The following is a 22,236-nucleotide window of genomic DNA, read 5'->3' as shown; positions in this document are numbered from 1 at the left end:
TGCCTCAGCTTCCTGACCTTTAATAGGTTGATGCTATCTATCCCTTGTGGCTGCTGTAAGCCTAAAAGTTAAACAATTTGATCTATTAAAAAACCAAAACCAGTGCCTTGCATGCAGCAAGTTCTCAATGTTAGTTATTTTCCAACCACGTGGTACATGTTGTTTCCTGGATGCCCAGTCTATCCATTCATTCAGCCAACATGTATTTATTGAGCATTTATTACGTGCTAGGCACTGTTCAAGAAATTAAGCTACACCAATGGAAACAACACAGAAAAATCCCCACCCTTGTGGGACTTTCAGGTAGCGGTATATTTGCTTATATTAATAGATATAACTAAGTAAATTGTATACTATGTTAGAGAGTGGTAATGCTGTAGGACAAAAAATGGAGATGGGCAATGGTCTTTGGAAGATTGGCAAGGTTTAAGATTTAATATATATGTTAAACACAATATTCTTTAAATAAAAATCATTTTTTCCGGGAAAATTATATTCCCTTCTTGATTTCCATTTGCTGATATCTTTGTTACCCAGGTTTAGAAACTCAGTCACCTTATTTTCTTCTCTATTTTCCCCATAACCTGCCATTAAGTCCCATGTTTTTTATTTTTTGTAATGTCTCTTGAACCTACTCAGATGTGAGCATTGAGGCCTGGGTTACTATCATAGTGTTCTAATTAGTCTCTGCTTCTAACCTCTTCCTGCTCAAATCAAGCCTACATGTCACTAGCAAAACAACTCCCAAAACAAGCTTGACCATGTCTCCTTCTTTCTCTAATGCCTATGGAATTAAAGTCAAACTTTAAAAAAAAGTTTAAAAGCTGGCAATTCCACTTCCGGGTATACACTCCGAAGAACTGACAAGGACCTGAACAGTTACTTGTATACGAATGTCCGTAACATTGTGGCTATTGTGAATAGCCTTTTCAGAATAGACAAAAGGTACAAACAACCCAAATGTCCACCATATATATAAAAGAATACCTGTCTCTCATGTATATATACATGAGACATTCATCCTTAAAGAGGAAATCTGGATACATATTATAACATGGATAGATCTTGAAGACATGCTGTATAAAATAAGACAAACACAAAAGGACAAATATGATTCCACTTATATGAGATATCTAGAATAGTCAAATTCATTGAGAAACAAGTAGGAAACTTTATCAGGGGCTGGGAGGAGGAAGCAATGGGGAGTTATTGCTAAATAGGTACAGAGTTTCAGTTTAGGATAATAAGAACGTTTTAGAGATGGACAACAGTGACAGTTACAGTATGAATATTCTGGATGTCACTGAACTATGAAACTTAAAAATGGTTAAAAAGGGCTGGGCATTGTCGCTCATGCCTATAATCCCAGCACTTTGGGAAGTTGAGGCGGGCAGATCACCTGAGGTTAGGAGTTTGAGACCAGCCTGGCCAACATGGTGAAACTCTGCCTCTACTAAAAATACAAAAAATTAGCCAGGTGTGGTGGCAGGTGCCTGTAATCCCAGCTACTCGGGAGGCTGAAGCAGGAGAATCGTTTGAACCCAGGAGGCAGAGGCTGCGGTGAGCCAAGATCATGCCACTGCACTCCAGCCTGGGTGACAGAGTGAGACTCCACCTCAAAAAAAAAAAAAAAAAAAGGTTAAAATGGTAAATTTTATGTTCTGTATCTTTTGTCCTATAGAAACAGAAGTTGAATTAACAAAAGCATATATTAAAACAAAAGTACAGGCCAATACCACCAAAATGGTTTTATTTTTGTCACTGACAACAAGCACAACACTGCAATTGTATCATTATTTTGTTTAGTTTTTTAAATATTACTTGAGTGTGCATTAAAAATATGTTTATATTTTTAAAATGTGACACATTAAAGAAGTCCTCTGTAAACACGATCCCTTCACAATGTATTTTCCAGCTTTGTTTCATACATAAATAACTTAATCTACAAAGTCATAAATAATACTATCAACTCTTATGGTGTGGAAGTATATACAAATTTTGGAGTTTGACAAAAGTATTATTTATGATTTTATAAATAACACATAATATTTGTAGTGTTTATTATCAATCAAATGACTTTTTACAAATTCCTACTGTCTCCTCAACCTGTTCCACCAGTAACAGACCTTCCAAGTTTACTTGGTAAAGATGCCAGACATTTAAAAAGTCAAAATGGTCAAAATTCTAGATTAAAAAAAAAAAATAGCAGAGAAGGTTGTTATTTAAGTATTACTAAATCTTAATAAAACCACTTCAGCTTGTCTGAAAAACAAAAAATGCTACTAAAGAGTGAATGCTTATACAATCATATAAATGGTACCCAACAAAATCTAAAATTTAAGAAATAACAACATCAGATTAAATCCATATTAGTTTTGCAAAAAAACTCCACTGAGATTCTGTTACAGGTACAGAATCAATACTATTCTACATTTTCCAAAATTTGTTTTTGAATCTTCACTTGATGAGTTAAAATTTTAAGGGCAAAAATAATGACAAACTAAAAGCCATACTCAAGATTCCTAATACAGAACATTTGATTGTTTAGTTTTGTTTAATGACTGCAAATCCTTATTTCTTCAAAAAATAGCAAATATCTTTTGAAACACATCACCTATCTAATAATTTATTAAATAACCATTCAAGATTTATTAGGTAAGCACTAAAATTACTTTTATGTAATAAAAGTAAATAGGAATTTTGCATGTTTGCTATGCTTCATTTTACAAATTTTTTTTTAGTCCTCTATAGGGTATAAAACTTTAAGAAAACATTCTCAACTAACATTCTCATTAGATGTAAATGACTCAAATTACAAATAATACTAACCTAAGCATTATCATTACTTTTAAAATCCAAGTTTCTCAAAGTTTAATTTTTTACTCAATACAAAAATGACCTGGTTCACACTATTAGCTGCCCAACAAACTGTTTAAAAAACTAAAAATTCTTTGTTAAAGAGCAGATTACAAGAAATGTTTTCCATGCTCTTATTTTAAAAAACAAGATTCCGATAAAATAATGAATCTAAATCAAAATTCACGAATGGTGGCTGAAATCCTGTCAGCTTTCAGCCCAATACAATATAAATCCACAGTTATAATGCATAAACAATTCAAAATTAAAGTTTATAATGGAAATGTCAACAAGTCATAACTACTACACATTACTACTGATGGGTTCTACTATACTTCAACCAGGCACAGCAGATGTGCACATCTGATAGACAGACTGCTTAGAAAATTAAAGCCATCAGAGCTATAAATAAGGAATATATAAATATGAACATAGCAATGCCAAAGCATTATAGCCATTAAAAAAAAGTGAATAAGATGTGATGTAAACACATCTGATAGTTCTCTCTGTAAGTCACTTTCCACTGATTTATAAAGCTATGGTTTTATAATTCTTTTAAAAAGGAAAATTTTTCTACACTGCTGCATGCAGTAATTTCATTGTACATTCTCAACTACAATGCCATCTTCAAATCCTCTTGCACAGCTTGACATCTCATCAGAATTTCTCCAGAAAGTCAGCTTGTCATATTTTCAGCAGCCTAGAACAAGAAAGTAAGATTCATTACAATAAAACCATGCAAAAAGAGGCATCATGAAGATAAATTTGTCAATACTGCATTGTCATTAACAAACAACTATTCCCCATATAACAGAACCACTTTTATCATGGTAATGCAGTACTTTTCATGTTTTGCTATACATCAGGACTACCTTTTGAATGTATAGTTAACAGTCCACAAGCTAACAGTGGAATAAAATAATGGTTAAGAGCATATAAAACATAATGCTACTTGAAACATTAACCTATGGCAGATCTGTTCCCAAAGACTTCATTAGTTTGTCTGTTTCTGTATGTTTCATTTTAGTAAAAGGGATTAAGAATGAAAAAGACCTTTCATGTTACAAGGCGGAGAGAACAAGAGCAAAAGATGAATAATGAACATCTTATCTAATCCTGTCTCATCTACACCTTAACTACTATTCTCTCCTAGGTGATTCTGAAGAAATTCCAAGATATCATATCATCAATAAATGCTTTGATACATTATTTCTAGAGACTTAAACAAATCACCATACTATTATCCTGCCTAAAAAATGTCTTAATGTCAATATAAAAAGATATAATTTTAAATAAGTTTAATTTTAGACATACATATTAGTCTTTTAATTCATTTACCTTTCTAACTCCTTTTTATAAGATCTATCTACACAGAGACACATCACAGATTTACACTAAAGTATTAGTATTTTACTAACAGTCCAGGACATCTGTAAGAGAAAGGGCAAGGCTTAGTCCACAGGACTCCACCATAATGGTATAACTTAAGACAATGGGGTACTAAAATAGAAGATACAGGAAAGTAGGTTGTGCTCAGAACTACTCAAATTAAAATATGTAGATGATGCTTACACATAAATCCTAGCACTAAGGAGATAATATAAAAATTCAATGTCAATAAAGAATCACTAATAAAATGCACTTAATTAACAGTCCTATTTATGCTGTGGGAGATGCACATAAGGAGATGCTCATTACTGCTGTTGAGTAACTTATGTAATTAGGGAGATACATAGCTAGCTACTTTTACAATAAATGACTTAGACCACATCAATATACAAATCCGTGAAAGTAAAAAGCAAAAAAATTAACAAAAAAGTTACTATTTTCTACACAGTCAACCAAAGAGGAAAAGAAAAAAGTAATGTCTGAGACTAACAGTTTTTTTGCAACATTTCAAGATACCCTTGATTTGTTATTCTACATATTACAAAAAAGAGACAATAAATACCATACAGTGAAATTCTAAATACCAGGAATTCTAGATAAAAACAGAACACAGCAGGAACAATTTCTCTTTACCTTAATTTTAAAACCAAAAGAAATTAACAAAAAAAAAAAAAAAGAGAGAGAGAGAGAGAAATTCATGAGCAGCAACCACACAAGGCAAGGAGAAGAACCTTATGCTTGTAAAGCCAATAAAAGGGTGGTCAAGGAAAGGCAGATGTGGCTCAGCATAGCTCTAAATCCACCAGCTCCCCAAGTCTGTCCCAAATGGCAATAAGAGAGAACAGATTTTAATCCAGGGAGAAGCAAACTGATGAGTTATTCTTTTTCGATTCACTGAAATCACGTATAACACTTTTACTTTTAAAATAGCATGATACTATCTGGAATGATGTTCACCAAACATTATTGCAGGTTATCTCTTTGGTAATCTTGAGTGATTTTTTTTTTTATTTTTTGTATTTTCTGAGTTAAATATCTTAAAATTATAAGGATGCATTACTTTCATAAAAATTATACAGATTATGTAAATTACTTCAAAAAAAAAAAAAACAAAACAGTTCTAATAAACACTTGCTTGCTAGAAACTCCCTAGTTGTTGCTGTTGTTATTTTTCACTCTGTTGCCCAGGCTAGAATGCAGTGGCACAATCAAAGCTTACTGCAGCCTCAAATGCCTGAGCTCAGGCCATCCTGAATAACCAGAACTACAGGTGTGTACCACCATATCCAGCTAATTAAAATAAATGTTTTGTAGAGACGGAGTCTCGCCATGTTGCCCAAGGCAGTCTTAAACTCCTGGCTTCAAGTGATCCTTCTGCTTTGGCCTCCCAAAGTGCTGGTATTACAGGCGTGAGCCAGCATGCCTAGCTGAAACACCCTGGTTTTACTGAGATGCTGCTATACTGTTTCTAGATCATAGGAGAAATGCATTTTAAGAGGCTTCATGTATATAAGAGACAGATTTTCCATTCAAATAGTCAACACTTTCTGATTCTGTGTATCTTAATTACTAATTTTACCTCCCACATCTCATTATGGCCTACTGGATGCAGAATAACTAGTATGCTAAAAGCTGAAAAAGCTATGTTAAATTGGCATTTCTGAACTGCCTATCCTAATATCTCAGTTCATATCTTGCCTAAGAAAATGCTATGCCAAAGCACTTGTCAGTCACCTGCCTCAGATAGGTTTATTTGACTCTGTTTCTCTTACACGCACTCAAACTGTAGTACAAAACAAAAGTATCTTCCTATTATGTTAATTCCCTTTCAAACTCAAGCACAATAAAACAAAAACTCTTACAGTTGTGGCAGATGTGTACTAAGTAAACCCTTCCCTCAAAAATTTTGGAAATACACTGATAAAATACTATAATACTCTTTTATTTTTATTAAAAGAGTTATTAGATAATATTAAGAATATGCCCATGCTAAAGCCCAATGACTGTTTTGTTTCTAACAACAACTTCATCTTTTCCCAAACTGCTGGCTCAGGTATTCTTGAGATTTTACTGGAGGAGAAAACTTAGTAGTTAAGTAAACAGCTCTGAAGTCAGAGAGCCCAAGTTCAAATCTCAAGTCAATCACTAACTGTAAAGTTCTTGAGGTAAGTAAATTAGTCATTATAAGCTGCAGTTTCCTTAGCAGTAAACTACTAATAGTAGCATAGGATGAGTATCCCTTGTCGGAAATGCTTGGGACCAGAACTGTTTCTGATTTCAGATGTCCTGAAATTTTGGAAAATTTGCATTAAAGTTGTCCCTTGGTATCCACGGTGAATTATTAGTTTCAGGACTCCCCATGTCACCCACCTCATAGATACTAAAGGCCACAGATGCTCAAATGCTTTATATAAAAGGGCATAGTATTTGCATATAACCCACACGTATACTCCCATATACTTTACATTATCTCTGGATTCGTTGTGATACCTAATACAATGTAAACGCTATGTAAATAGTTGTTATCCTGTATTGTTTAGGGACTCATGACAAGAAAAAAAGTCTGTATATTTTTAGCACAGATACAACCATCTTTCCCCCCGTTCCCCAAATATTTTTGATCCACAGCTGGTTGAATCCATGGATACAGAACCCACAAATATAAGAGGACTGACTGACTGTACTTGTTGACTGAGCATCCCTAATTAGAAAATCTGAAATGCTCCAATAAGGATTTCCTTTGAGTGTCATGTTGGTACTCAAAGTATGTCAGATTTTGGAGCATGTTGGATTTTCAGATTACGAATGCTCAAACTGTAGTAGTTATCACTGTTGTAATGATAGAGATAATGCCAGTAAAGCCTGTAGAACATATGGTCTAGCATGAGAAAAGTATTCATATAAATATTAGCTATCCTTGTTATTCAGTTATTTTTCTTTCTGCCATATGAAAGCCATAGGTTTGAGTTAAAAAAGAAACTTTCGTATCTAACTAGGAGACAAGTGCTAATAGCTAAGATAATGGGTAAAAGGCCTAGACAGCATTTCAGAGATCTAAGAGGCAGCCCTTCTCATGACAGGCCCCGAGGCCTAGTATCAGGACCTAGAGCAAAGGTCATGCGTGTTATGCTTTAGCAAAGAACTTGGCTGCATTGTGTCCATGTCCTAGGGTTCTGTGGAAGTTTGGACTTGAGAGTGATTTAGGGTATCTGGTGGAAGAAATTTCTAAGCAGCAAAGTGTTCAACATGTCGCATAGCTGCTTCTGACAGCATATGCTCAGATGCATGAGCAAAGAAATAACCTAAGGCTGGAACTTATACTTAAAGGGGAAGCGGAGCATAAAAGTTTAGAAAATGTGCAACCTGTCCATGTGGTAGAAAAGAAAAGCCCATTTTCAGGAGAATTCAAGGGGGTTGCAAAGTAACCACTTGCTAGAGAAATTTCCGAATCTAAATAGGAGACAAGTGCTGACAGCCAAGATAATGGGTAAAAGGCCTAGACAACGTTTCCGAGACCTAAGAGGCAGCCCTTCCCATTACAGGCCCTGAGACCTAGGATAGAATGGTTTTATGGACCAGGCTCAGGGCCCCGCAGCCCTCCACAGCCTTGGGACATTGCTCCTTGCATCCCAGCCACTCCAGCTCCAGCCATGACTCAAAGTGGCCCAGGTATAGCTCAAGACTCTGCTTCAGAGGATCCAAGCCATAAGCCCTGGTGACTTCCATGTGGTGTCAAGCCTGTGGGTGCACAGAGTACAAGGGCTGAGGCTTGGCAGCCTCCACCTAGATTTCAGAGGATGTATGGAAAAACCTAGGTATCTAAGCATAAGTCTGCTTCAAGGGTGGAGCCCTCATGGAGAACGTCTACTAGGGTAGTGCAGAGGGGAAATATGGGGTTGGAGCCCCCAAACAAAGTCCTCACTGGGGCACTGCCTAATGGAGCTGTGAGAAGAGGGCCACCATCCTCCAACCCCAGAATGGTAGATCCACTGACAGCTTGTACCCTGAGCCATGAAAAGCTGTAGGCACTCAACAATGCCAGCCCATGAGAGCAGTTGCGGGGGCTTAACCCTGTAAAGCTACAGGGGCAGAGTTGCTTAAGGCCTTGGGAGCACACCCCTCCCACCAGTGTGTCCTGCATGTGAGACACACAGTCAAAGGAGATTGTTTTTGAGCTTTAAGATTTAATGACTGCCCTGCTGGGTTTGGAACCTGTTTGGGGCCTGTAGCCTCTTTCATTTGGCTGATTTCCGCCACTTTGGGGATGGAAATGTTTACCCAATGTCTATAATCCCATTGTATCTTGGAAGTAAATAACTTGTTTTAGATTTTATAGGCTCATAGGTGGAAGGGACTTGCTTTGTCTCAGAACTTTGGACTTTTGAGTTATTGCTGGAATGAGTTAAGACTTTAGGGGACTGTTGGGAAGGCATGATTGCATGTTGCAATGTGAGAAGAACACATGAGATCTGGGAAGGGCCAGTGAGGGAATGATAGTTTGGATGTGCGTCCCCACCCAAATTTCACTTTGAAATGTAATCCCCAGTGTTGGAGGTGGGGCATAGTGGGAGTTGACTGATTCATGGGGGCAGATCCCTCATGAATGGTTTAGCACCATTTGCTTGGTGCTGTACTCACTATAGTGAGTGAATTCTTAAGAGTTCTGATTACATAAAACTGTGTGGCACCTCACTCTCTCACTCCTGCTTTTGCAATGTGACGTGCCTTCTCCCTCTTTGCCTTCCACAATGATTGTAACCTTCCTGAGGCCTCCCCAGAAGCAGATGCCACTATGCTTTCTATGCAGCCTGTAAAACCATGAGCCAATTAAACTTCTTTTCTTTGCAAATTATCTGGTCTCAGGTTTGTTTATTTATTTATTTATTTTAAGACAAAGTCTTCCTAGGTCGCCCAGGATGGAGTGCAGTGGCACGAATCTCGGCTCACTGCCACCTCCACCTCTTGGGTTCAAGTGATTCTCTTGCCTCAGCCTTCTGAGCAGCTGGGATTACAGGTGCCTGCCATAATACCTGGCTAATTTTTATATTTTTAGTAGAGATGGGTTTCACTGTGCTGGCCAGGCTGGTCTTGAACTCCTGACCTCAAGTGTTCTGCCCACCTCAGCCTCCCAAAGTACTGGGTGTCAAGCCTGTACTGGCTTGAGCTACCAAGCCCAGCAGGTATTTCTTTATATCAATTCAAGAATGGACTAATACAGAGTCTACCATGAAAGTGAGGATAGTAGTTACTGGAGGGGAGAGCAAGAGGGAGAGGTTAGTGATTGGGGAGGGGGCAGAAGGGGGATTATCTGGTGCTGGCAGTGATGGTTGCATGGATATTCTCTTTATGATACATTTTAGCTCTATAAATGTGGTTTACCCTTTTTAGTTAGATTCAATAATCAAGAGATTTTAAAAAGCACAAAAACAAACCTAAAGAACTCATTGCAAATAATCAGAAAGATATGTAAATTGCATGTTTTAAATAGTTGTTTCCTTAAAGGTAAGAAAAAAGAGAAGTCACTTTGTATCAGGTATCAGAAGGTTTTGTTTGTTTGTTTTCCCCTCCATTGACTGTCTTTCTGTGAGCCCACGTTTTGGACAAGTTTTAAGATGAACTAACTTAAAGTTTCAGTATTCAAAGTGAGTTAGTGCTAAATAAAAAGGGAAATAAAATCACAAGCTTTTAAATCAGAAAGTCTGTGCAACAGAGAACAGGATATGTTTTTAGTTGCCAATCTGAGCAATTAAAAGGTGGTTAATTTGAATTTGAAAAAAAGTGGCCCTCTGGGAGCCTGGTGGCAGTAGCAGCCCCCTGGTCCCTGAGGCACTCTTGGAGTCACTTTTTCCTTTTCTTGAAGGATAACACATGGGCTCACAGCTGAGCAGCTCTATCAGCCAGTTTCCTGTCTGAGGAATCCCAGTAATCTAACAGCCTTCTTTCACTTCATCCTGTCCAAGCTGGTAGTGTTTGTGCTGAGATGGCTGACTGGCTCTATCACATATCTAATCTCTTCACAAAAGTCTAGCCACACTCTTAGCCCTGTCTCCAGAACATGTTATTCAGAGAGGCTGAGAATTTTCTAAATTCTCAAATGCTAGTTCCTTTTCTCTTAGCAGGTCCTTACTGAATTGCTCATTTGTGTCACATTATTAAGCAACAAAAAGAAATCAGGCTACACCTTCCACAATTTGCTTGGAAATTTCCTCAAAGAAATATCCAAGTTCATTGTTTACATATTCTATTTTCCTTCCAACAGTAGAACATAATTCAGCCACATTTTGTCACTTTCTTTTTTTTTTTTAGATGGAGTTTTGCTCTTGTTGCCCAGGTTGGAGTGCAATGTTGCAATCTTGGCTCACTGCAACCTCTGCCTCCTGGGTTCAAGCGATTCTCCTGCTTCGGCCACCCAAGTAGCTGGGATTACAGGTATGTGCCACCACAACTGGCTAATTTTGTATTTTTAGTAGAGACGGAGTTACATTATGTTGGTCAGGCTGGTTTTGAACCCCTGACATCAGGTGATCCATCCACCCTGGCCTCCCATAGTGCTGGGATTACAGGCGTAAGCCACTGTGCCTGGCCCATTCTGTCACTTTCTAACAAAGATCACCTTTCTTTTAGTGTCCAATAAATGTTCCCCATTTCCATCTGGGTCTTCACTAAAAGTGCTTTTAACATTTATATTTCTAGCAACATTCTGATCCTAATGTTAGTCTCAAAAAAACCCTGAAGCTTTCTCTACAGCTCTCTTCTCTTCTTTCTGAGCCCTCACCAGAATTGCCTGAATATTCCCAGTTCTACAAACAGTTCCTCTTCAAGGAAATCTAGTCTTTTTCTATCAAGCACCTTAAAACTTTCCAGTCTCTATCCAATACCTAATTCCAAAGCCACATCCTCACTTTTAAGTCTTTGTTACCTCAACACCCCACTTCCCAGTACCAAAATCTGTATCAGATTTCTGGGACTGCCATAACAAAGTAACCACAAGGTGGGTTAAAACAACAAAAATCTATTTACAGTTTGAAGGCCAGAAATGCATACATATTATACATAATTAATCAAGGTGTTAGCTGGGTCATGCTCTCTGACAGTTCTAGGGGAGTATCCTTCCTTGCCTCTTTCTAGCTTCTTGTGGCCACAGAAAATCCTTAACTTTCCTTGGCTCTTTGTGTCCAAATTTCTCTTGTTTTATAAGGCTACCAATCATTGGTTTGGGATCTACCCTAATCCAGGATGACCTCATCTTAATTTGATTATATCTGCAAAGGCATTATTTCTAATTAATGTCATATGCTTTGGGACCAGGGGTTAGGATCTGAATATACCTCTTCTGGAGCAGGCACAATTTTACTCAACAAATAGCACAATTCTAAAAGCAGAGACTTCTAGGAAAATGTAACATGGTCCATGGTAGTAGTAATTTCTTTTCTGAGATGGAATCTCGCTCTGTCGCCCAGGCTGGAGTGCAGTGGCGCCATCTTGGGTCACTGCAAGCTCCGCCTCCCAGATTCATGCCATTCTCCTGCCTCAGCCTCCTGAGTAGCTGGGACTACAAGCATCCACCACTATGCCCGCCTAACTTTTTTGTATTTTTAGTAGAGATGAGGTTTCACCATGTTAGCCAGGATGTTCTTGATCTCCTGACCTTGTGATCTGCCAGCCTCAGCCTCCCAAAGTGCTGGGATTACAGGCGTGCGCCACCGTGCTCAGCCTGGTAGTAGTAATTTTTATGATATGAACAAATGCTATTAAGCTCCTTGGTCTCCTGGTGGTTTTGGATGTTAGTTTAACCTTGTTTAGCCAGGACGTTTCCCATAACTTCATCATTAATCATTTTTCTAAATAAAAACATCTTATTTAGAATGAACTAATAGGAATCTCCAACCTTTAGAGCTTCAGTAGCCTTGCGAAGCTCCTTAATAACCGATGATAAAGCTTCTGGGTTAATTCCTTGTTCACAAAGCCGTACACAAATAGACAGAGTTTCCATATCTAAGCCAGTATTCAAAATTCTTGAAATCTCAAGCAGAACTGAAAAAAAGAAACAAAAAGAAACTTTTAAAAGGAGGCTTACATCATTTAAAAATATGCACACAGTACTTTCATTAATTTATATATCACTGCACAATACCAAGGAATTAGCATAGCATCCCAGATTTTGGAAATCTGCATGGAACACTTTCTTGCCTTTACTTAGTTTTAGAAACTTAAACATAAACTTACACTTCCCTTCACATAACTGCCTTTTACATCTTGGTATATATTCTGGCACTCATTTAATATCTAACACATATCCACCATACTTAGGATAATTCTGAACGCTTGCTTATTTTTTAGTATTCTTTTAAAATGCAGTTTAACTAGTTGCATATTGTGCCATTTTATGGAAACGCTACACTTAACTGCTCTGTTACTTTAAAAGTCAGGCTGCTCTCATGTTTCCCCCATTCAAATATTGATAAGAATCTATCTGTACATACTAAATTTTATTTCATTAGGATACATTTCTGGAAGTACAACTGTTCAGTCAGTAATATACATATTTAATTTGCTGAATTGACGTACAATAGTCAAAAAAAAGTAATGTACATATTTAAGGCTTTCAAAGTGTTTAGAAACTTTTATGACAATTTGACAGTGTAAATCATGTCTGTTGAATCTAATAATAAAAATGAAACTTTATTTTTTTTTAAACTTCATTTGTATAGTACTACATTTTATTGTAGTTGATAGAACTCTTTTGTCTTTTTTTTTTTTTTTTGAGATGGAGTCTTGCTGTGTCGCCCAGGCTGGAGTGCAGTGGTCGGATCTCAGCTCACTGCAAGCTCCGCCTCCCGGGTTTATGCCATTCTCCTGCCTCAGCCTCCTGAGTAGCTGGGACTACAGGCGCCCGCCACCTTGCCCGGCTACCTTTTGTAATTTTTAGTACAGACGGGGTTTCACCGTGTTAGTCAGGATGGTCTCGCTCTCCTGACCTCATGATCCACCCGACTCGGCCTCCCGAAGTGCTGGGATTACAGGCTTGAGCCACCACGCCCAGCCAGAACCCTTTGTCTTTAACATGAGAAGCACAAACAGAGAAACTTGGTTTCCAAAGTGATTTTCTGAATCCCTTCCATTACAGGTTGTAAGTACACCGGTTCCACTGAATTTTGTTTTATGATTGCTTCCCAGAGAGTATTTAGAATATTTTAAGTCAACTGTCAACATAGTATTTATTGTTTCCTGTATCATTTCCCCTTGGCATTATGCTTAGAAAGTTATTCCTCATGCAAAGATTATATCCACCAGTATTCTCTTCCAGCACTTGAAAGTTTATTTCCCAATACCCCCCATAAGTATTTATCTCCCTGGAGTTTGGGTGGAAAATAGGATCTAACTTTTCCTCCCAGAAATGAGCCAGTTGACCCAGTAAAATTTATTGAATGACCTAAGTTTTCCCTACCCAGTTGAGATGCCACCTTTATTCATAGTAAATTCCCATATACCTACAAATTTGTTACATGTCTATCTTTTGTAAAGGCAACCATTTAATTACTAACTTTATATTGCACGTAGTAGGGTAAACATTCCATTGTCATCTTTCATTTATATAAGCCCTTTTATTCTTCGGATGAACTTAAAATTTTTCATCAATTCTAAAAACAAATTCCAATTGGATTCTGATTAACTGTATAAAAACTACATATTATTTTGGGAAGAATGGACAAGTTATCAATATTTAGTCACCCATTAATTTAAGTCTAAGTCTTTCTGAAAATTCTTATAGTATTTATCATGTTCATGAGATAGGTCCCTCCCATTTTTTTCGTATCAGATATTCACTTTCATCCCTAGAAGTTCAATTTGAATTGGGCACAGTAGCTCACGTCTGTAATCCCAACACTTTGGGAGGCCAAGGTGGGCAGATCACCTGAGGTCAGGAGTTTGAGACCAGCCTGATCAACATGGAGAAACCCCATCTCTACTAAAAATACAAAATTAGCTGGGCAAGGTGGTACATGTCTTTAATCCCAGCTACTTGGGAGACTGAGGCAGGAGACTTGCTTGAACCCAGAAAGTAAAGGCTGCGGTGAGCCGAGATCGCGTCATTGCACTCCAGTCTGGGCAACAAGAGCAAAACTCTGTCTCAAAAGAAAAACAAACAAAAAAAGTAGTTCAATTTGAGTCTTAAAAAAAAATGTCTTCCATGCTTCTGCTAAACTGTTTGGAGATATATAGTTCTGGTGCCCTTGCCTGCTAATTCTAACATCTGTGTGATCGGGGGGATGTTTATTACAATTGACTCAATTTTTCACGTCATGGGTCACACTGTTCTGCCTTGCATACCTGATAATCTTTGACTAGATGCCATGTACTCAGAATTTTACTTAGGTACAGGATATTTTTGTTTTCTATATTCTTGAGCTTTAGAATGAGATACCGTTATCTGGAAATGGTTTGATTCTTTCAGGTATTACTTCTTAGATCTGTTAGGCAGGACTAGAGCCCCGTTTAGCATAGGACTAATTATTCCCCTTACGACTGAGGTAAGAATTCTGAGTACTCTATCCAACGTCTCATGAATTACAAAGATTTCCATTCTGGCTGGTAGTTACAGGTACTATCCTCAGCCCTGTGTAAGCATGGTGCACTGTTCACTCCAGTCGTTCTAGATGGTTCCCTCTCAGTTTTCTGAGTACTTTCCTCACACATCTGCTAATTAGTGCTCTGAATACTTAACGGGGACACTTCTACAGATCTCCAGCATTTTTTCTGTGCAGTTCTCCCCTCTCAGGTACTGTTATTCAAACTCTACCTGTCTTGGTCTCCTGGGTCTTCTAAACTCCTTCAGTCTTCTAAGCTCACTTCAATGTGTCCACTGGGTTCCGCCTGGAACTCTCTGAAGACAGTGAGCTGGGGCAACCCAAGAAATCACTTTGCTTGTTTCCTGTCTCTAAGGGATCACTGTACTCTGATGCCTGATGTCCAGTGTCCTGAAAACCGTTGTTCTGTATGCTTTTGAGTTTTCTTGGTTGTTTCAAGTAGAAGCATAAATCTAATCTCTGTTACTCCATCTTGGCTGGAAGATGACAGCCTTCCCATTTTCATTTCTTCAGTTCTGATATTCCAGTTTACTGATACTTTGCTCTTCAGCTGTATCCAGCTGGTTATTCACAATATCTGCTGAATTTATTTCAATACCTTGTAAGATTTCCAATTTCTCCCCATAATCACTTGTTTTATAACTAAATGCTTATTTATAGTGACTAATTTCACAGGTGTTGATCCTGCCTTCATCTACTTAAGGCTATATTCTTAAACTGTATTTGAGATTACTCTATTATCTCTATTTCTTGAAGTATAAGCAAGCAGCAAAAGATAGTGGTTAGGAGTGTGATGTCTAGAGCCAGACTAACTGTGTTCAAATTCTAGCTATAGTATTTAGTAGGCAAGTTACTCTCTCTGTGCCTTATTTCACCATTCTCGAAAGTGAGGATAATAAGAGTACCTATTTTAAAGGATTAATGTGAGAATTAAAGGATACACTGAGAATGGTATCCATTTGTTTTGCTGAAACTGCCTCGCAGTCCTTTGGAATGATGCTTGACATACAGTAGGGCTCGATAAAAGAGTTCCCTGTTATACCACTTTCCCTCTTTTTCATTTTCCATGTTAGTTGCTCATGTTTTTCATCTACTTTACGTGCTTTGTCATTCTTGGCTGAAAACTCATCTTCCATAGATTTATTTTAGGTGTCCTGGACTGGTGACACATTCTAAGATAGGAAGCTGTACCCTAGCCTTAGGCCTCTAGATCAGGCCTTGTAGTATTTTTGGTTCAGATCCAAAAAACACATGTACGGTGCTTCTCAATCTCTGGCTGTGACAAATGGCACATTTCTGACTCCCAGCTTCCGTGAGGCAGGGTAGCATGCTTTGTCAGGTTCTATTCCCGACAATTCCCTGTTGTGGTTCCCATGTGCTCCTTTCTTTTGGGGGAAACCTCTCTTTTCCTAATCAACGGAGACTTCCCTTCTTGCTTTTGAACAGGTCTATCCTGATACAGTTTCTTACTATTTCCTATTATTTTTATATTTTTAGAGTTTCAGCAAGTGCTCAATCTACCATACTGAATCTTCACTTTATTTTTGACTGTCTTCATAAATGGATTCTACTTAGCCCTTGTACATTCTAAGTGGTTACCATCAGTATACTGGAACATTACATATTACACTTTTTAATCACCAGTCACCTTGATGAATTCTATGATGCTTCTAACAGTTTTTCAGTTGATTCTCCCTCTTCTCTGTCCAGTTTGTTCTCTTCATGGTAGACCCCCCACCTATAAAGGCTATGCTTATTCCTGACTTCATGCCTTTGTTCATGCTTTTCTCCTCTGCCTTTTATCCTCCCTTCATATAACTCAATGCTGTTTTCTTAGTTCATCTCATCTCTGGTATTTCTTCTTTAAGCCTTCTTTTCAAATGGACACCTATTTTTACTTCCTATTTTCACAAATCACCTGTAATCAAAAACTATTTCTTCAGTGCCCACTATATGATTAGTACAGGTCGAACACTCCTAATCCCAAAATCTGAAATGTGAAATGCTCCAAAGTCCAAAACTTTTTAAGTACTGACATAACACCATAGTGGAAAATTCCACAGCTCATATAATGGATCAAAGTCAAAATGCAGGTGCTCAATACACAGCTCATTCAGCATCCCTGAGGGAAAAAAACAAAATTACCTTCAGGCTATGTGTATAAGGCATATATAAAACATAAATGAATTCTGTGTTTGGACTTGGGTCCCATCCCCAAGGTATCTCATTATGTATGTGAAAATATTAAACAAAAAAAAGTCTGAAATCCAAAACATGGTCCCAAGGTTTTTGGATGAGGGATAATCAACCTGTAACTGTATATATTTTGTGCCTATTATGCTACTGCTGCAAATACAGTTATGAACAAGGTAGATATGGTCCCGGTCCTCACAGATATTAGTCCAGGAGGAGAGATAGATATTAAATAACTGATTCCAGATATAAGTAAAATAAAGAAAAAGAGTGGAATACTTCTGAAACAGATTACACGGGCATCTTACCAAGTTTGGAAGGACACAGTGTTTAGCAAAGACTTGTCTGAAGAAGTGGCAATTACACTTAGACATCAAAGGTGAGAAGAAATCAACCAGACTAATACAGAGGCAGGAGGAAGGGTGATGGGTGAGAGCAAAGAAAACAGCTTGTGTGATGGTTCCTACACTAGAGGGAACTTAGTAAATTCACAGACCTGAACTGCTGTTGTGAAGGCAATGTAATTAACGGGGTGAATGGGTATAAAATATGAGATAAGTCCTAGTGAAGATCTTAGAACTGTGGAAAGCTATTGGAAGATATAAAATAGGAACATGAATAGATCAAATTTGCAACTTAAGGACTTTTTGGCTGAGTATCAAATGAATCTTTAAAAAGTCCAGTTATATCACAATTTTGATAAAAGACTGGTGGGTAGTATGATCAGGAGATATTTAGCCAACCTGAAATGAGTCAAGAATTGAAAGGGCTTAGTGAAGAACAGGAGGCAGAGGAGGTGAGAAAGCAAGATGGACTTCCAGATTTCTTTCTCAAATGTGCAACTGGATTGATGGTGGTAGCATGGACTACCTGTTTGTTTTGCTGGCACTGCCTTGCAGTGCTAGTCAAATGGAATATATATACCATAGATTCTCTTAACTCCTTTCTCTATAATGTGTTTCCTTTTCCTTTTTTTTCTTTTTTTTTTTTTTTTTTTGAGATAGAGTCTAGCTCTGTCACCCAGTCTGCAGTGCAGTGGCGCAATCTCGGCTCACGGCAACCTTTGCCTCCCAGGTTCAAGCGATTCTCCTGCCTCAGCCTCCCAAGCAGCTGGGAATACAGGTGCCTGAGCTTACTACTACATATATATATACTAACATATATATACACACTACTATATATATATACACACCACTATATATGTATAGTATATATATAAATATACTATATATAGGAGTGTATATGTATATAGTACTACTATATATATACTACATATAAGTACTAAAGTATAGTACTACTTTATATATATAAAGTAGTGCTACAGGCCGGGCACAGTGGCTCAAGCCTATAATCCCAGCACTTTGGGAGGCTGAGGCAGGTGGATCACCCGAGGTGAGGAGTTTGAGACCAGCCTGGCCAACATGGTGAAACCCTGTCTCTACTAAATATACAAAAATTAGCCAGGCGTGGTGGTGGGCACCTATAATCCCAGTTACTCCAGAGGCTGAGGCAGGAGAACTGGGTCCTATGCCCAGCTTGAACCTGGGAGGCAGAGGTTGCAATGAGCCAAGATCGCGCCACTACATTCCAGCCAGACTTGGTCTCAAAAAAAAAAAAAAAAAAAAACAAAACAAAAGTAGGGCTATGATAAAGACTCTAGTAAGGAATAACTATCAAAATTAAAATTCAGATGCATAGGATGATTTGAGAGGAAAATGAAAATTAAAGTATAAAGCAATCAATAGAGAATACCTAACATATCAAAAAACTGAAAAGCAAAGGAGGCAACCATACACAGTGGGTTGGGCAGGGGGTGTTGTTGAAAAGGCACGACTATTTCAAGAGAATGCAGAATTTTAAGGATATAAGGATGAAAGCAGAGATCTCATGCAGACCTTATTCTAAATAGGCAGGGATAGTTCTTTTCAGAGTGAGCTGCACAGATAATTGATTAATACAAAGTCAGCCTGCTGCCTCCCATGTCTTTAACAAAATCCTTCCATTTCATGATCAAAATGCAAATGTAGCCAAGAGTTCTGCAATTCATATGACTTAAAGGGGAGTTCACAAATCCTGCCATTGACGGGGGAAATGGTACTCAAAAAGTTTTGAAAATTTCACTTTTGATCTCACGGGTTGATTTAAATACTGTGAAACACCACATCCCCTCTCCTTCATTTTTCGTTTTACTTCACTTTTTCATATTCTTACTCTCTGTATAATCTTCATTTTACACCAGGTTTTCTCAGAAAAGATCTTGATGATGCAGCCAACACAAATAATCAGTTCTCAATTGTACATCAGTGGTTCCACCAGAGAGAAAATGTGAGTTTTCTATTCAAATAGGATCCTACGGCCATATACATAAGGAACCTAAGTACAGCTAACATAAGAAAATAGCCTAGAAGTGAGGTCTTATACTTTTTCCAAGGAAACATACAAGATAGTAAATTTTTATACACACAGACACACACACACACACACACATATATACACATACATAAATTCACTTACAAAATAAAACTAGTAAGTGTTGATACATCGAAAAGGATAGAAAAATAGGCTGAATATTAACATTCTCAGAAAAACAGCAAGGTAGATACTGAACAAGTGAAAAATTAGATGCAAAGGCTCTAAAAATGTAATTCTTTGAAAAGGAAACGAGCAGCCAGTGCAGAAAAAGCCAGCAGCCCTTCTGCAGGGGCTATGTAAGAAAATGAGGCCGGGTATGGTGGCTCACACCTGTAATCCTAGCACTTTGGGAGCCCAGGTGGGTGGATCACCTGAAGTCAGGAGTTCGAGACCAATCTGGCCAACATGGTGAAACCCCGTCTCTACTAAAAATAAAAAAAAAATATTAGCCGGGTGTGATAGCGGGCACCTGTAATCCCAGCTACTTCGGAGGCTGAGACTGGGAAGAGTTGCCTGAACACGGGAGGCGGAGGTTGCAGTGAGCTGAGGTTGCGCCACTGCACTCCAGCCTGGGCAACCACAGCAAGACTGAGTCTCAAAAAAAAAAACAAACAAACAAACAAAAAAAAAACAGCCTACAGTGAAGGAGAAAGAGATACAGGAGTGAGAATTTCATAGGGTTATCTTTTAACAGAGAGGGAAGCTGACGTAAGTAGCCTCTGGAAAATGTCTAGGCCCACTGCAAATGACATTTAACATCGATCAAACACTCATAATACAGGTGGATGTGAGTACAAAGGAGACAAAGGAGACTACAGGAGAGATGACATCGGAAATAATATAAAAATAATTGATCTTTGTATATTTTTACATGGTTGTCTTATTTAAATATTCACAACTCTTGGAGGCAGGATTTTATTTTAAACAAACAAACAAACAGGCTCAATGATGTTTAAGTATCTAGTCCAAGCTCACCACAGGGTTATAAAGTGGCATTAGAGGGTGGAGAGAAGGTAACCGGCAAGACACTAATTTCGTGTTCTGCAATGCTTGTGTAGGCTTCACATACACGTGCCTCCGGGGCCGAAAACAGGCGACACCCATAGCACTTGGGCACCGGCGTCACCCGCTTCAAGAGGAAACTAGGATAATCCTGACGAAGGGGGTAACTTATTCATTCGCAGGATATTAAAGGCCGCCTACTTAAGTGCGAAGAACACGAGGCATAGCGGTGACCAAACACCTGTCCCCTGTCCCCGCCAGGATCCCAACCTTGGGGATCCCAACCTTAGGGACCCCCGAAGCGCCCCGCGCAGGAATCCGGTGGGATGCGGCGCGCAGGAGGGAACGGGTGTACTGGGTGGGGTGGGCGTGGCGCTGTCACCGCAGGAGATCGGGCGGGTAGGGCGGACCTGGGACGCGGGATAGAGGGGGCGCGGCATTCGCGCGAGAGGGACACGGTGCGCAACCGGCTGACTAGGGGGCCGCAACGCCTGGCGCGCGCGACAAACTACGCAGCGGCGGAGACAACTCTGAAGGGATAGAGCCATCAGCCCTGCGGCCCTGGCAGGTCCCTTCCGAAGATCTTCGAAGATGCTGTTTGGGGCACGAAGGGGACCTAAAGTCCTCCCCAGGCTCAGCTCCGCCTGGGGGCCTTGGCTCTGGGAAGGCAGGCAAGGTAAAAGGAGCGCAACGGACACTCACCGTCCATGGTCTCCCGCACCGCATTCAGATTCGCCGCCGCGGCCGCCGCCGCCCCCCCAGCGCCGCTGCTACTCGCCATGGCTAAGGCCGAGGGAGGCGGGAGAAGGGCCTGACCCGGAACTGGAGCGCCTTCCTCTCTCCTGGGCAATCGCACGGCGCGTCTCGGCTCACGCCGGGCAGGCTCCGCCCCTCGCGCTCGCCGCCGGCGTGAGGCTGCGTTGATTTGAATTTGGAGCCTCGTTCCTCTGCGCGGAACGTGGAGCAAGGAGTTGCTATTCGAATTTCCTACGCGGCCTCCGTGCAATTGGCTGGTTCGCGGATGGCGGGACGACGCGATTGGCCAGTCGCTCACAAGCCCCGTGCCCTGGTTTGCCCAAGACAGCGCGGAAGCGGGGAGTTAAAGAGTCTGTGCCTGACGTGGAAGCTGGCTTGGTCCCCGGGAGCTCCCTGGAGTCGGTATTGGGGGCTTCGTTTTGTACGCACCGGTAGGTACGTTTTTTGTGGTCCCTGACCTTTCCTCCTGTCTGAATGGAGAAGTTTCTTTTCCCAGCTCCTGACTTGCCTGCCAGCTGGCCCCTGGTGAATGGGAGCAGTCAGGAAGTAGGTGTGGAAGAGAGGGTCACCAGAAAGAGTGACCACATAGGGTTGGGGGCGACGCCTCCTCGGCGCTCCGTCCGAGGAAGCCGACTGCATCTCAACCTTCCAGAGGTAGACTCTTCTCCACCCCACCCCACCCCACCAAGTTGTAGCCTCCTTTGATTGGAAGTAATGCAGAGTCGCTTTCTATCCCGGGAGGGGTGAGGGGGAGGTCTTGGCGAAAGGAGGATTTTTGGAGGAAAGGGGACTCAAGGCAGTTAATTTCCTAGCCCCTGTCAATCATACTTCTCTGGCTAGGACTCATGTGCAAGAAAGGCACAAGCTTCCGCATCTCTTACCTGCTTGCTACAAAGAATTGTTTAGTAGCAACTGTAGTTGGATGGGGTAGCCGAAGAGTGTTCATAGTGTTGAGACGTGAGATGATGAATTAAAAAAAAAATTGTAGCTATGAGTCCTTTAGTTGAGAGGAGATCTGTGCCTGTTGTAACCTTTAGAT

The 22,236-nt window shown here is 39.7% G+C and overlaps 2 protein-coding genes across 7 annotated transcripts in view; one reads left to right on the top strand and one right to left on the bottom strand.

Moving 5' to 3' along the window:
• Positions 1-1,723: 1,723 nt before the first annotated feature.
• Positions 1,724-21,478, bottom strand: MZT1 (mitotic spindle organizing protein 1). The gene is made up of 3 exons (XM_023186469.2): positions 21,144-21,478; positions 12,134-12,279; positions 1,724-3,556 (listed from the first exon to the last, which is right to left on the bottom strand). The coding sequence occupies exons 1-3, from the start codon at positions 21,220-21,222 to the stop codon at positions 3,533-3,535; spliced, it is 249 nt and encodes an 82-aa protein (XP_023042237.1). The 5' UTR covers positions 21,223-21,478; the 3' UTR covers positions 1,724-3,532.
• The window catches only part of BORA (BORA aurora kinase A activator), a 28,073-nt gene continuing 27,205 nt past the window's right edge, over positions 21,369-22,236 (top strand). For 2 of the 6 annotated variants that reach the window (XM_031934977.1, XM_031934976.1), the window contains exon 1: positions 21,480-21,628. The gene's annotated coding sequence lies outside the window, so the exon portion shown is untranslated. Of the gene's footprint in view, positions 21,633-22,236 lie in introns of all 6 variants that reach the window. The other 4 variants (XM_031934975.1, XM_031934979.1, XM_031934978.1 and 1 more) reach the window with 3 other exon arrangements.

The sequence above is a fragment of the Piliocolobus tephrosceles genome, chromosome X (genome assembly GCF_002776525.5).
Source record: "Piliocolobus tephrosceles isolate RC106 chromosome X, ASM277652v3, whole genome shotgun sequence".
Taxonomy (NCBI): Eukaryota; Metazoa; Chordata; class Mammalia; order Primates; family Cercopithecidae; genus Piliocolobus; species Piliocolobus tephrosceles.
Note: the sequence above shows the minus strand (reverse complement) of the source record. Positions and strands in the feature narration are given on the sequence as shown.